The following is a 16,755-nucleotide window of genomic DNA, read 5'->3' as shown; positions in this document are numbered from 1 at the left end:
TATAAGGCTGCAAGGTTTCTGTAAAGAAGAGAAAAAAAGCTGATTTTTTTGATGCAACATCAATCACTACTAACATCGTTCCTTTTGTCTCTCAAAAGACTACATGAGGTTGTCAACGTTTTGTTCAATGGTAAAAAATGAATTAAAGATAAACATGTTAATTTCTTTTACGCGTGTTAGTACACTAAACCACTACGAATCAATCAAATATGAGCTAACATCTCTGAATCAGTATTTCGTAGTTGATTTTAAACAGAAAATCAACTACGAAATCAATCAGGAAAGCTTCATTCTCCTGACTCTTCTCTCACCCTGTGACAGTCGCAGAACGGCAGGATACAGACCATGCGTTTAAGAACTTGCTGGCAGCGTTGGGCACCAGCAAGTCGGTATTTTTTTTGGCAGGTGCTAAGGTATGATAGGCAGGTGGGGTAGGTAGGTAGGTTGGTAGGTAGGTAGGTGGGTGTATGGGTGGGTAGGTAGGTAGGTAGGTAGGAGGTAGGTGGGTGGGTGGGTGTATGGATGGGTTGGTTGGTAGGTAATCCTTCTTTTAACACGGTGCAAGAATGCGCTCCGTCAAACAGAAGTCACACGCGACTATGGCTACTCGACCCTAAAGGGGCAGAACACTCAAAGTAAAAGGCAGTGTTTTGGTCAGTTGGATTAGTAAGCAAAGGTGCTGATGTAGTTGTTGTTCTTTATACGAGGTTACCTTTCTGTGCAAAGAAGTCAGGATCATACGTTTCGGAGCCATCAATGACCATTTCTTATTTTTCGATGTATACTGCACTAGATCCCTTCGTTACATACACGTACAAAGGTACTTGATGATCTTCATAAATCCGTAGTCATAACCAACTTGATGAGGATACTCTGGAGTGCTTATTGTGTTCTGCACAAAGTAGAGGCCGTTAATCAGAGATCGAGCTGACATGGTCCATGATTTTAAACTGCTGACTGTTGATAAATAACGAAGAAGCTTGAAGCTTTGCACGGCTGTATCGGGTGCTTCCTTCCTCTGCACAAGAGGTTTAAATTTCCAGGTCCTCTTCTGTGCTGTACATATGAAAGCATTCGTGGTTTGCTTGCTTTTATTTGAAGTCGTAAATTAATAATATAAAACTGTCTTATTTTCCAAGAGGTGTTCAAATTCGTTTTCTTTTCTTTTTGGGAACAGACGGGGTCGTTGATTCCCCAGGATTCTGTCGGTAAAAGAAAAAGAAAATGTTTTACACTGAGTATTATTTTATTGTTCTATTGACATCATGACTGAACCCATAAAATTAAATTCTGTCAATGGTATGATAAAGGATTCCACACATCGAAAGGTGACTTAAAGTGGGCATGAGCAAACCATAACAACTAGTAAATAATAACGATGGTAAATTTTGTGCTCGGTGATAAATAATTAAGATGTATTTTTTCAACAATGACACGAGCATGGGACAAAGAAAAATTCTGAGTCCCCGAGAGGAATCGAACCCATACCTCCCAGATACCGGTTGGGCGCTCTATCCAACTGAGCTACGAGAGACTCGTTGTGAGCTGGGCCATTTACTAGGTTGATATGTGACACGCGTCCTGCATACTGCTAGGATCAGCAATGTCGAATTCATCCCGACGGGACATACATGTACATGTATTGATGAATTCGACATTGCTGATCCTAACAGTATGCAGGACGCGTCTCACATATCATCCTAGTAAATGGCTCAGCTCACCACGAGTCTCTCGTAGCTCAGTTGGTTAGAGCGCCCAATCGGTATCTGGGAGGCCATGGGTTTGATTCCCGTCGGGGACTCAGAATTTTTCTTTGTCTCATGCTCGTGACATTGTTAAAAAAATACAACTTTACCATAATAACTACTTGGAGAAACAACATTAACTCAGACCCCGAGGATATCGCATCATGGAAATTTTCTGGCTTTTCCAGGTTAAGATGGATTTCGCTGAACGTTCGAGCAATGAGTGCAAAAATTAATTATACTCAAACTGTCACTTTGCTATTAGATTTTTTTGGGCATCTTTATTTTTGCTTTTATTGCTCGAATGTTCAGCGGAAGCCATCCCAACATTCAAGTAAATTATGCAGTTATGTTTTACTTCTGCTGGCATTGCTTCCTACCTGAATTATATTTAGTTGCCTATTTTGTGCAGGGGAAGGTGAGACTCCCTGTGTACTCTGGTGTGTTCTTGATAACTGTAAACACAAATGGAGCAAGTGTTTTGGCCAATTTTTGATCGACCAAAATAACTACTTAGGTACACCCGGTCCCCTCTAGCAGTGAAAGCATAAACGACACAAGATGCTTATAAGTTTACTTTCTGCGACCTTTAGTCGCTAAGTGTCTTTATGTGGCTGACGGCTGCGACCTAAGAATGATAAGAATCAGCAGAAGCATAACATAAAACCTCGCATAAGGAGCTTATGCCTCTTATGCTTATGCTTGCGTCACTAGTGGAGACTGGGCTTTACATGTAGATAAGGTGTTGTCCACAGCACTGCTGTGCAATCAGGACAGATAGTGTTCAGAGTAGAAGATTTAAAAAAAAAAAAAAACACCAAGGGAAGGATGAAAGATCAAAGTCTGTTCCAAACAAAATACATGCGATTAGAGGCGTCCGCTGACGTGCAATTGTTGCTGCTTTATTCTGAGGCAATTACTTCTGTGTAGTTGTATTCTACAACTGTACATCAAGTCCCTGCCACTATTATTTTATTACCCTGTCTGGAGAGCGGCTCTGTGAGAATGATTAACCCATTGACTCCTGAAGTTTTACGCGCGCATCCACACCTGAATACCTGGCTATTTTACGGCATTCAACGCAAACGCACGAGTGGAAAAAATAAACCATATGCGCAGTAAATTCAGACAAACCATTAGTTTCTAAAGTAAACGTTTATTTAAACTAGACATGTTGAAATATCAATTTATGACTAAAAGAGATTCCCAGCATTGATAAATTGATCCCAAACGAAATTACAAGACAGCGATAAAATTTTATTCACCTCCGCGCATAATTTTGGAGCTCGCAAAAAAGGTAGACTTTGTACAAATTCTTAAGAAAAATCGTAAAATAGTCGGGTAAATGATAGGTTTTCAATCACTGTTCAACTGAAACAGTTATTAATTCAATAACACTGAGCTTTTTTCTCGGTGCAGAAAAGCGGTAATTCGAGATGATAAAATTATCTTCAAATCACGGCGGCGCGACAAAGCATATAAACAACGCTTACAAAATTACAGAATTCCGGGAGAGTTGAAAACACTGACCCCCGATCCGCGGACTACCCACTGACCCCCCACTCCGCGGATCACCTTCGGACTACTCCGCGGACTACCCTTACGGAGTACCCCTACGGAGTACCCTATAAAATGAAACGAATTTATGTTTGCGGGAAAAAAAAAAAAACAGGAGAAACCTACCTGTGCCACTTGCACGATCGATCGAAACAGCCGCCATCTTGTTTACTTCGATCCAGTCCTTCTTGTTACAAACTCAAACGGGAATTCATCGGCTAGTACTAAAACCAGGAACGCCGGAATACTAAAACCCGGAACAGATAAAATGTATATCGTGTAACCCTTACAAATATAAAGAGCTAACCGTAAACAGGCTAACCGAAGTTCATAGTAGGCTAACCGATGAATAGTAGGCTAACCGAGGTGAATAGTAGGCTAACCGCAGTGCATAGTAGGCTTGCTATTCACTCCGGTTAGCATACTATTCACCTCGGTTAGCCTACTATGAACTTCGGTTAGCCTACTATTCATCGGTAAACCTACTATGAACTTCGGTTAGCCTGTTTACGGTTAGCTCTTTATATTTGTAAGGGTTACACGATATATTTTATCTGTTCCGGGTTTTCGTATTCCGGCGTTCCGGCGTTCCCGATTTTAGTACTAGGCTAGTCCCGTTAGGACTGGATCGAGGTAAACAAGATGGCGGCTGTTTCGATCGATCGTGCAAGTGGCACAGGTAGGTTTCTCCTGTTTTTTTTTTTTTTTTTCCCGCAAACATAAATTCGTTTCATTTTATAGGGTACTCCGTAGGGGTACTCCGTAAGGGTAGTCCGCGGAGTAGTCCGTAGGTGATCCGCGGAGTGGGGGGTCAGTGGGTAGTCCGCGGATCGGGGGTCAGTGTTTTCAACTCTCCCCAGAATTCCGACCACTAACTTAACACTAGCACCGCTTTCTAGGCGTTCCTTTAATTTTAATGTTTATAAACATACTCCTTTGTATATTCTGAAGCACTGTTGTAATTTTCTAAAGCGATAGACATAATTCAAAGCAAAGCGGAGCTAAACAATGAAGAAGCAAGTCTCCCAAAAAATAGGTGTCGGATGACAACACGTGCACAACAAATCTGTTTGCCTTCAAAAGCCTAAAATTCCGCACTCAAAATTGATAAATGACAAAAACTTGAAAGAAACTTTGTTTAGAATTTGTTTTCAGTTAGGATGAAGCCAAGAAATGAGTTCACAAGCATCAAAATATCGAAATTTTTCGAGCCGTGCTGTACTGCACGGCAGAATCAATTATCCACATGTTCATGTCGAAGGCGAAGTTTTAATTTTAGCAGACGGCTTTACACTTTTAATGGCTCTACCGATCCTTCAAAAAATTACACCCAAATTCGAAGCAATAACAGTACATTACCATTTCGTTCTCAGAAGTCTTGAGAAGCTGCATTTAGGCCGTGTTCAAGCCCGTGATTTGAATTCAAAACGCACTTGTAAGCGCCATTACGGCATGTCTTCGCTCGATCTTCGCGGCCGTGAAAGGAAAGATGAATCCTTCTTCAACAAGGTTTTAGCACTCTGTAACGGTAGAGTTACAGGAGATCTAGACGGCAAGCTAACATCATATCAGACCAACGGAGCAAGCACTGTTGATTATGGAATAGTCAGTGAAGATCTTCAAGACACAGTGCTAGGATTTCAAGTACAAGCTTTAACACCTAATTCTGATCACTGTCCAATTACTCTCAAATTAGCTTCCCGTAATCGCGATATTATAAACAACGCATCAAAAAATTCTCAAAGAAAAGAAACGTCTCCACAGAACAGTTTTACCAAGTTTCTTTGGAATTTAGAATCCAAAGACAAATTTATTAGTGCACTATCGAGAATTGATATTCAAGACAAACTCCAATCCTTCAATACAGCACACCACAGTTCAATAGATGATGAGATTTCGCAGTTCAATCAGATACTCAAATCAGTTGCCAAACGTAGTCTTGTACCATCACGTAAAACGCGTAAACATACCAAGAAACACAAACCATGGTATGACAATACCTGCAGACAACTGAAGAAAAAGCTGCAGAAACTTGTAAAGGAAATTAATCCCACAGCTCCTCAATCACTGCGGCAAGAGTACTTTGCAGTCAAAAAGAAATATAAAAAGCTAGTAAAACAGATGCATAAAAGATATAAAAATCAACTTCTAAATGAAATAAACGCCTTAAAGTCCAACCAAAGCGGCGACTTCTGGAAACTTATAAACAAAATCCGAAAAAATGAGACAGTCGAGGAAAGTTCTGATATCTCGTCAGAAGACTGGATAAACCACTTTCAAAACCTTTTGTATGACAAAGCTCAAGAATCGCACGGCGAGAACGTTACATCTCCAAACAATCCTGACCAAACAACAACTAAGACAGATGAAATTTTAGATGCGCCTATCACTGCAAAAGAAATTCATGATCAAATATCTAAACTCAAGAATAAAAAGGCATCCGGTACGGATGCTATCTTAAATGAAATGATCAAACACGGGCGTTATTACCTTATGCCTTCTCTAGAGAGAATATTTAACGACATAATTGAGAACGGAACCTTTCCAACTGAATGGAACATAGGTGTCATAAAACCAATATACAAACAAAAAGGTGATAAGAAATCTCCAGCAAATTACAGAGGAATCACTTTAACTAGCTGCTTAGGAAAACTGTTCACATCAATTTTGCAAAACAGATTGAATAAATTCATCGAACAACATGATGTTCTAAATCCTGAACAGTTTGGATTTAGACCAAACTCCAGAACTACTGATAGTTTATTTATTTTCCAGCAATTACTCCATAAATACACCAAACAACACAAGAAGCTTTACGTTGGTTTTATTGACTACGAAAAAGCTTTCGATAGTGTATGGCAATCTGGAATGATACATAAATTACAAACATACGGAATACAAGGGAAATTCTTGAATGTTATTAAATCCATGTATTCGTCTATTAGGAGTTGTGTTAAAATTAACCAAAACGCACTTACTGAACTATTTTCATGTAACAAAGGGATAAGGCAAGGTGATGGTCTAAGTCCAGTTTTATTTTCTTTATTTATGAATGATCTACCGCAATATCTTAAACAGAGCAAATCTCCAGGTGTGATGTTAGGAAATCGAACTATAAACTGCTTAATGTATGCAGATGATTTGTTAATAATCAGTCCTTCTCCCGAAGGGTTGCAACAATCGCTTAATGTAATTCATAGACACGCTCAGCAATGGAAGCTCAAAGTTAATACCAAAAAGTCGAACATAATCATATTCAGCGGTAACGGACAAAACAAATATAATATAAATTTTAAATACGACAATGAATCTTTGCAAATTGTCGACAAACAAACATATTTAGGTATAGAAATGACCTCATCCGGTCGTTACACTTATGCAAGGGAAATTCTCAGCAAAAAAGCCACTAAGGTCCTCTCGATAATTAAACGATCCTTTTCTAACACGGATTCAGCAGCTATTGCGATTAAGAACAAACTTTTCAATGCCCTTGTTAAGCCCGTGTTACTTTATGCGTGCGAAATTTGGGGACCAGAACTACTGTCACGATATAAAACGCACTTCGATAAAAGCACAATTGAACAAGTCCACATCAAGTTCTGTAAACAAACGTTAAACGTCCCATGGTATACAGAAAACATTGCTTGCAGGGCAGAACTTGGGCGTTATCCTTTAATCATTGACATAAAAACCTCAATCTTCAGCTATTGGCAAAGACTGAAGTATTGTTGTAATAACGTTTTGTTAAGTGAGGCATTTCAATATGCAACAACATCTACAACATTTTTTGATGTTGCAACTAACGAAGAAATGCATCAAGAAACAGAACCGATAACCCGGCAACACATCAAGAACGGTCGATTAACCATGAGGAAAACCCTCAGAAATAAGTATTCACAAAACTGGCTGGGCACGCCACCCAGAATAGTTCATCGTCAACTTCAAGAGAAAAATTTACACACAAGGAAGTTAAAAAGAGCTATGAATTTGAGAATTACCTAACAACAGTTAAAAACCCAGCGCACAGAATAAGCCTGACAAAGCTTAGATTAGGATGTCATACATTACGAATACAGACTGGAAAATATGAAAATAAAGGAGCATCAATCCCAGTAGAGCAAAGAACATGCTTGGTATGTAAACAAAATTGCGTAGAAGACGAAAAGCATTTTTTGATGTGTTGCCAGGGATTTAAAACCATAAGACATGAATTATGTTCTCACATTTCTAAGGTTGATGTAAGGTACATACAGCCTCGTCCCCAGTCGTCCCCGGCGAATTTGGATGTGACGTCACCCGCCAAGCTTGTCGGGGAAGTTCGCCTAGGACGCCTGGCAATAAACGGCAAATCCAATATGGCGGAGCCTGTCCAACGATTGAACTTCAGTCAACTTCTTGAAGAACTTAAAAACGCGTCAGAATTAGGCTGGGATTCCTTCATCCATGTCTGCCAGCAAACTCGTGAAGTAATTGGAGATTTTTTATTTAAGGTAGAAAAATTAAATGTCGATTTTTATGCGCAGCAAATTGTACCATCTAAAGAGCTTAAAGAATATGTTCCACTAACTGTAACTGGCGATGGGAGCTTTCTCTATCGATCGATTTCTCTGTTGGTGTCTTGGTGAACGGAGATAGAATAGTGGTCGTTCGTGGAAAGTTGTATGATGAGTATTTTTGCTTCTCGCTAACACAACAACAACAGCGGTGAAAAGATAAAAGGCTCAAAGCTGATATCCATCAGTACTTTCAACTGTGCTTTCGTGTGTGCTTTGTTTGTTCCTTTGCCTTCGCTTTTTTCGAATATTTTTCGCAGTTTTATCCAAGGTAAGTGAAGTTGTAACTATTTATTCGAAGTATCAGTAGCGAAATATATGACTAAAGCTACTTATCAGAAAATTAGAAAGCTGTGTAGTGGTTTGTTTTCTGGGAAACAAACGCTGCAATTCGCCTACTGTTGGTGACGATACCGAGTTGTAATGTGTCAACTCAGCTGCTTAACAGATTCAACTTCTCTCTTGTGAACTTCAGACTTGTGAGACTCTATAACATACCTAATTCCCTTCGGCCACTTAAGCATTGACAAGATTATGATTGTAAGGAAACAAAAAACTGTTCCGAATGGACTGGTATCAAAATGTTTAGAATGGCTTCATTTCAGTTTAAAAGTCGTTTGTTACTGTTAGTTAATGTTATATTTATATTGTTACTATTGTTACTATACAAACATTATCCAGAGTATCTTCTAGATATACAATGTACTCTATTTGGATTCATTAAAGACCTTTAGCCACTTAGCTTGGCACAATCAATCAAAAGGCTTTATTCTTCTCTTATGCTTTAGAAAGATGGGTTGGTACAAGCAGATCAGGTTTCATCAGCTGGCAATGTCATACATTTTCTATGGGCAGACCTCAAATATCAAGAGAATATGAAAACATAATATAACACTTTCCACTGCCTCCAGCTTTCCCTGCCTCCTCCCCAAATCACCCCACCCTACCAAATGCACTCCCCTAAATTCCAATAACTACTAGTTTTAGCATATATTGCAAGAGTTGAATACATGTAAATACTTTTGTATACTGTACTGTGTTTATGTGTGTGTGTGTGTGTCAGTCAAGCTCAGTTTAATATCTCTGCAAGTAGGAGTTAAAAAGGTGGTAGTTTAAGGAATGGGAAAAATAGCCAGTGTACCCATGTGAGGAAAAATACAAATATTTTTGGGCTATCAAAAATGCAGAATGGGGCTCACAAGTTAAAAAGAAACTGGTCCAAAAGCCCCAGTAACCAGCTTTTCTGGAGCGGTTCAAACAATATTTAAACATTATATATTTTGATATTTTAATTTATTTGCAATAAACATATAAACACAGTATATATATATTGTGTTTATGTGTTTCTTTGCAAGTAAATGTCAGAGAGAATAGCAGAAGAATCATACTTTGTTAAACGAGCTATGTCTACAATGATGCAGTATGTACCTTGTCTAAAGGGGAAAGCAGTGCACTTCTGTTTCTTTTTGAACATCTCAGCAGGTAAATTTGTCAAAACTACACGAAAATTGGCAGCAAAATATATAAACTTCAGCTGAAATGCTAACTCTGCAACTGAGGGAAATTGAAATAAATTTCCACACCTTTTGGGCTGACAAGAACTGTTGGCTATTTAGTGGTGCTACACAATGGAAATGTTATCAATTCACACTTGGAATCTGCAAGAAGTCATGACCAGCTGTAATTTGTATTTAATAAGCTCATTGAATTGACGAAAATGATTGAAGCATACTTGTAATATATTACCTGAACATGGCCCAGGATTTGGATTAACATCTCCTGCTAATGAAATGAGCCAGAGTATACAAGAAAAAGACAGGCTACATCAAGATCAAATAAAGTTTTGGTTTACGAGAGTTAGATTAATTTTTTTCTTTCTCTAAAAAGCTAAATAAAAAATTACAGGTAATCAATGACAAGCTTTAATACATGCATCGGGGGATTAGCCCTCTTCTCTCAAGTAAGCTGAATTGTTTCTTTGTTTTCGCACATAAATTTGTAAACAACAAAGGTCGAAAATCCCGATCCTAGCTCTATAAACATTGAGATCGACGCCTTTCAGGTTTAAATAAAACTAACACAGTTACTAGTACCTGGCGAACGTAATTTGCTTACCACAAAGAACTTCTAGATACATGTAGACCCATGTATCACTACGAGTAGTGAACGAAAACAATGATAACAGAATAATTTTCTTAACTCTATTAAATACGACCAATACCATTCTGCAAGGCAGGAAAAAAACGGCATTACAGTTCGTCTCCGCCATCTAAAATAGTCCACAAATGTTCAAAAGGGATGCAGTTTCCTCATGAACCAGAAATATTTTCTTTTCCTCGCAGAAAAACGTATATTTTCGTCGAGCTATATCTGGGACTTTTTCTCGCTAAACTGGGACTTTTTTGCCATTTTGTGCCAGGCCTCGCGCTATCGCGCTCGGTTCCAGTCCTCCTCCGCTCACTCGCATAGCGCGGTATGGCCTGGGGACGAGGCTGAGGTACATATATTTAAGTGAGAACGAGAGGATTAAGTACCTACTTAGAGCTGACAATGAACATACATCAAAAGTAGTAGGTAAATATATACATTCAATGTTTCAAAAAAGGAAAGAGCTTCTTAACTTACAAGCACAATGAACATTATAATTTATTTAATTTTTACATATATTGACATTATGAATTGTATAAGAATCAAATTTTTGTTATTTCTTAAATGTATTAGTAAATGTTAAAACCTTTGTTGTAAACAGACCAATACCTCCCTTTGGAGAGTAAGGCGCAATAAAGATATACTATTACTATTACTATGTACCACATGGTTTTCGGTTTTAGGGCCACTTAAATATTCTATAGTGTTTCTTCTTTCCTTTTTAAGTCTCAAAGATGGTATTTTTTGTGTTCAGAATCAAACACAAGGCCAGTTGGAAGTTTGTAAATATGTGCCGCCCGGCGCCATGATTTTCTTGTACATTTTCAACGCGCGAAATAAGACGAAAAACCTTCTTTATAGGACCCCAAGTGTTCCCTAAAAATATGCGCAGAAAACAGATTCTGATTGGTTTATTTGCCCTTATTATCTGTAGAACAATAGGAGAACCAAAAAACTCCAGGGAGGGAGGGAGAGGGCATTGGTCTCCATGTGCTTTTTACGGCCGGTTTAGGAAATTCAGGGGTTGTCACGCACGGCCGGTTACGGCCGGTTTAGGAGTCAATGGGTTAAACAGGACAACACAAGGACTTCAAAACCTGGATCTCCTTATCCAGAGACCACACACAAACTCTGAGGCCACTGCAGGCCTCCCTGACATCAGAAGTGAAAAGGAGCATTTGTCTTTTTCCGACAGGTACTTGGATTGAGGTTTTTGGTGACTGGAGGACTAAGTGGGCATAGGCTAAACGCAACCTCGTTCCCAGGGTCTCTCTCTCCCCACCTCCCAGAGCGAGAGAAGAGGGGGCAGGGAAAGAGAGACCCTTGGACTGAGGTTGGGCTGTTGGGGTAAAGAGATGGCGGGGGCTTCAGGGGTTATTGCAGTTTTGTGGCATTCTCTGGCAGTTTGATATTGTAAGTCAACTCAAGTCATCACTTAGCTCCAAAAAATGAATGAAAACTTGCAGGGTTTTACAACTGTACCTGGTGTAGTCTGTTTCTGATAGAAAATGCCGTCTTGTCGAGAGAATTGTCACCAGTCTGAAAGAAAGAACACATTAATTTATGACAATGTAAAACTACAGTATATGCAGCACCACATTTTATTATTATTAATAAATGCCAGGGGCCATTTATCCTGGAAAGCCCGCATTTATCATCACTTTCAACAGTAACCTTATTCCATATAATACCTGATTTGATCATTGAACCAAAAGTAACATGTACAGTAACTAACTGTTACTGTAACAGAAACAGCAGACAAATAACAATGAAATATCAAGGATTTCACAACCACCTAGCAGGGTTTGTACTCGTTTGAGCTTTTGAAATTCCATGACTTTCCATGACCTTTTCCATGACCCAAATTTGACCATTTAATATGTGGAAATTATCTTGATATTGGGTATGTTCTTACTATAATCTTGACAAAAAAATAATGTGTCTAATTTATTTTGTACAATCAATACCATTTTCCATGACTTTCCATGACCCACACTTAAATTCCTTGACTTTCCAGGCCTGGAAAATAAAATTCTAGAATTCCACGACTTTCCAGGTTTTCCGTGACCTGTCCGAACCCTGTGTAAAAGTTCTGCAAGCAAACTTTAATAGTTGCCAACTGTATAGTCTGTATGCAATGTCGCCCTGGCTAAAATGAAAGCTGGAACTTAAATTTAAATGTAGGTACTAAAATTAGTTGGACGCTACAAAAGTCATGTAATTCTGTTATTAGACAGTTGATTGTGTATAGAATCAGGGCATTGTGTATTTGTATTTTGACTCGCCCTGTAACCCATAAAAATATACAGCAGCATTATAACACATTTTTTATAACAAAAAAAATATAGTTACCAAGGAAACCTTGTGAGAAGAAGCTCTGAAAAGCAATAAAAATAATTTACTGGTAAATTAGAGAGTTAAGACTACATAAAATGTGTTTTAGGTAAGTCATAATTAACTCCTACTTTTCTTCATCCAAATGGTTCCATGTTGGAAAAATTTACGCGAATCAATTTTGTTAAACTTCTTGCTGGGCAGAAGGAATACAACGAGTCAGATTAAGGTTTCATTACACAAGCCTAAAAGGTACTTTGATTTGTACACTCAAAAAGAATACATGTATATTGTACTAAAAGGAGTGCATGGAAGTAGTAAAAAATAATTTTATGAACTCACCCCTCTTCAGGCTGTGGTCCTATCATAACCTGTGACATATAAACAGTAAATGGCCTCTGCTGCCCAGGTCCTTCATCACTTGTCTTTGTATCATCACATACAGGTGACTCAGGAGGGGGAGGTGGGGGTGGAGGTGGTGGGGGAGGAGGGGGAGGGGGCAAATTTTGCAAGTAGGCTGGAAGTGTTGCATGTGCTGAGGGTACCCAAGGAAAATCCCAAGAGGGTGGAGGTGGAGGATATTGATATGGATAAAAATGCTGTGGGGGTGGTGGAAGGGTTGGGTAATCAAATGTAGAACTTGGCTGCATTGTGTAAGAAGAGGAGTTCACTTGATGTAATGTGCTTGTTGGTGGTACTCTGTAATGGTCTGTTTGGTGCACCGTTGTTTGCTGCGTATGGATGTTGGAAGAGGATTCCAGTTTGGTTTTGATTTCCTCTTCAAGGGGCCTTTTTAATGAAGAATCTCCTATTGGCACACCTTTGGTTAAGGATGAGGAGGCTTTCTGTTGCACACCAAACAGCTCTGTCAACAACAACAAATTATCAGACTGTTTAGAAACTAAACAAAAAGGGCTTACCAAGTTTTTTAAAGTAATGTTAGTGGTCATCTTATAAAAAACTTGACTAAAACCGACATTATGAAATCAATTTCATTGGCCTATATAGTCAGACAGTAGACAGTCCTTCAAGTTCATGTGAGTCAAAATTGAATTTTTTTCATTGGCTGTTAGCATTTTTCAAGCTGTAAAATTCAATACAAGAAGCTCAGAATTTTTTTTTCATTTCCTGCATGGTCAAATGAACCACATTTGAGGGATGTGACCTTAGAAATGATGCTTAACAGCTGACATTGGAATAAGAGATAAACACAAAGCTAACAGCACTGAGTGGCAGTCCTATGCAAATGCAAACTGGAGAGTAGTAGTTTTACATGGTAGTGGTCCTAACTATTTCATGTATATCTGTCGTTGGTCCAATAAATGATTGGTTTTCAACCTGAACATTTTTTACTTTGTTTTTAAGTTGATGAACTATTATAATGAGTTTGAGAAAGTCCTGAAAATTCACCTCTTGTCTTCTTTGCAATAATTTTTCTCCTTTCCTGAAGCTTTTCTCTTGTATCATCAACTGTCTCAAATTCTGGGGCATAACAAACATGCAATATGCCTCCAAAAAAAGACCTGTTATCCAACTTCTTCTTTGCAATTCTAAAAATAATGGAAAAAAAAGAAAACTATGCCTATAAAACAAACCTTGAAACCACTACTTCAGAATATTATGATTATGATGAACTGATGGTCAACAATTCTTGGTTTTCACGTGACGTCATCAAAATTGGAAAATCCAGAATCGCGAGTTTCATGACTTTTTATCCTTCACTGGCTATTAGACGTCCTCAGCATATATCTTATTGAAGGTTTTCAGCTCGTTAGCATCCGCCGTTTTAAAGATATAACGTTTTGAATTTCGGAGTTTTCCGCCACACGACATCAGAATGGCCGCCTGAAGGCTGTCACGTATACTTGAATAAAATGTTTCATCCTGTGATTTTTAATGATCTGAACAATTGAGGTTTTACAAGAAGTGTTTATATAAGTGTTTACATATTCATGAAGGTGAACTGACCGCTTTTTATAGCAGAATTGAATGCCAGATGTTTTCATTCATTTCCGGCGGCCATCTTGGTGCCCCTTCACACGGACTCCAGCATGGAATTCCATACTGTACACTCTAAAATTTCGTGAAACATTTCAACGGATAACTCGAGTACGGAATACCGTACAGACCTGAGACTTGGACACGTAGACTATCTAGTAGTTTTCAGCGCGTAACAGTATCGTTACTTGCGTGACAGTGAAAACCAGCAATACAGACTCACTGGCAGATCCAGACCTTCAGATGAGGGGGGAGGTGATCATCCAGACCCTAGAATAAGGTAGGGGGGTGCTTTTGAAAATAGTTTTTCTTAGCCCTCAGTTCAGGCTTTTATTTGTTTTAATAAGAAGATGGGGGCCTGGGCCCCCCAGGTCCCTCCACTAGATCCACTACTGCACACTCAGGGGCCGCAGAGAAGGAAAAGAAAAGGAAAGGGAAAGTGGTAGGCCTAAAATATCTGGCCAAGACAAAAAAGCATTAAGGGTCAATGTTCCTCCTTTTATCGCACATTTGGATCCCTAAAAAATCAGTGCAAGCAAAAAACTGGTGGCCCTATAGCCCTACCAGCCCCTCCCCCTCCTTGGTCCCTGACACTCCACATAAAACAAGTCCTTTGTAGAAGTACAACACTGAACAGATGTTGTATAGACCAGAATGATATAAAGTCATTGCAACAATTCCAACATAACCAATACTTTTTGTTGTAAAACATATTAAACATGTACACATCGACAATACCTTGCTGAATTGATCCTCTGAAACTTGATCCAATAAACCTCAGTGAATTCTTCTGTTGGGTAATCATCCAGGATGCGATATCTTTATAATTATGAAGAAAGTTAAGAAATAAATTTAAAAAAGCTTAAGTCTTCGCAAACCTAGTGGTCAGGTAGTTCTTATAATTTATGTACCGGTAACTTCGTTTATGTTTCAAGGATTGTTGCTAATGTAGGTTATCTGGATGACCATGGGATGCTACTGGTCATTGCAGATTTATGATAATCAAAGTGTAGTATATGACTTCAGATGTGACTACAATGTAAATGTAATTTAGGTAAGGTTAACCCCTTGCCTACCAAGGACGTATATATATACGTCCTCTCTGTTGTCACGCAACGACCGAGGACGTATATATACATCCTCAACCAAAGGACATCACTGAAAGCCTGGTAGTCCTTGTCCTGGTAAATAAAACATCCCCAGTTGTTGAGAAAGGTCTGGCACAGTCTGACACTACTTTTAAAATACCGCTGACCCAATAAAATTGCTTTTTGCTCAGACAATTTACAAAATGGCGGCTCGTGTGCGTGAAGGCAGAATGGACACAGATGAAGCTATTGCTGAAACTTTTGCCGATTGCGACTCTGATGTAAGCGATTTAAGTCACGGCGAATTTAAGTCAAGTGATTCTGAAGAGTCTGAACAAAAAAAGAAGAAGGTGGCAAAGAAAAGACCTCGATCAATCGAAGAAATTGAGCCTTCAAATGAACATGGTCAAGGAGTTAGCCAGGGAGCTGTACGTGTCAATAGTACAGTAGGAGAATGTGGAAAAGGGAGAGGAATTCATTTTAAATGCTTAATCTAGGTGAACTTTAATATTTTATTTGAAAAGAATCTCTGATTAAAAATTCAATATGGTCGCTGGTTGCTTAGTGTGTTTGGCTCTAGCTGGTAGGCAAGGGGTACGGTTAAACTTGAGATCTAAACAGTCAGTCAAAGGGTTGCCATGGATACCTCAACAACCTCCACATACCAGATCCCAAGCTCGTCCATTGTACTGTTGATAATTTTTACTGAGAAAGGATTTCCAACCTGATGGAAATTACATGTACACTCATGGTTATACACTGTATATTTCCATTTCCATTGAACACAATAATTTGTTCATGTAAACAGCACCCCAGTAATCTATTTTAATGCCTAGTGTCCTTTCTTAGCATCTTAAAGTTCTAGCATTACTTTCCGAGATTAAACCTTATTATAGACTTTCGAAGACTTTCAATTTTTTATAAGATTACAGACATAATATTAAACAGTACTCTTGTCACCACAAAAAAAAATGAAAGCTTACTCTTCAATTGCACCATAAAGTGCAAACAGTTCCAGTAATTCTTTTGTAGCACCCACTGCAGGAACTCCTTGAACCAGCACATACTTGGATTCCAAATTTATGGTGTAAACCTTGAAAAGAAACAGAAAAAAAGATAGGCTCAATTCGTGGTACTTCCACAAGACCACAAACACAACTTTTATATAAAACTAAAATATAAAAACAAACCTTAACTGATCTCTCCCAGCGAGCTTCTCGATATTTTGGTCTATTATAACTTAAATTATCTTGTTTGTGATGTTTTTTAACCGAGGAATCGTTCATGTTTGATGAACACGAACTGTTCGTGTCGTCCGCCATCTTGGCAGAT

At 38.7% G+C, this 16,755-nt stretch overlaps 1 protein-coding gene across 1 annotated transcript; it reads right to left on the bottom strand.

Annotated features, from left to right (window-relative positions):
• Positions 1-711: 711 nt before the first annotated feature.
• LOC144659682 (uncharacterized) lies at positions 712-16,747 on the bottom strand. Its single transcript, XM_078520173.1, has 9 exons — positions 16,614-16,747; positions 16,407-16,516; positions 15,074-15,154; positions 13,748-13,887; positions 12,680-13,202; positions 12,356-12,380; positions 11,486-11,542; positions 2,126-2,200; positions 712-1,202 (listed from the first exon to the last, which is right to left on the bottom strand). The coding sequence occupies exons 1-9, from the start codon at positions 16,743-16,745 to the stop codon at positions 1,146-1,148; spliced, it is 1,200 nt and encodes a 399-aa protein (XP_078376299.1). The 5' UTR covers positions 16,746-16,747; the 3' UTR covers positions 712-1,145.
• Positions 16,748-16,755: the final 8 nt, after the last annotated feature.

The sequence above is a fragment of the Oculina patagonica genome, chromosome 7, assembly GCF_052425735.1.
Source record: "Oculina patagonica isolate OP01 chromosome 7, crgOcupat, whole genome shotgun sequence".
Lineage (NCBI taxonomy): Eukaryota > Metazoa > Cnidaria > Anthozoa > Scleractinia > Oculinidae > Oculina > Oculina patagonica.
This window is presented reverse-complemented; position numbering and strand designations above follow the sequence as displayed.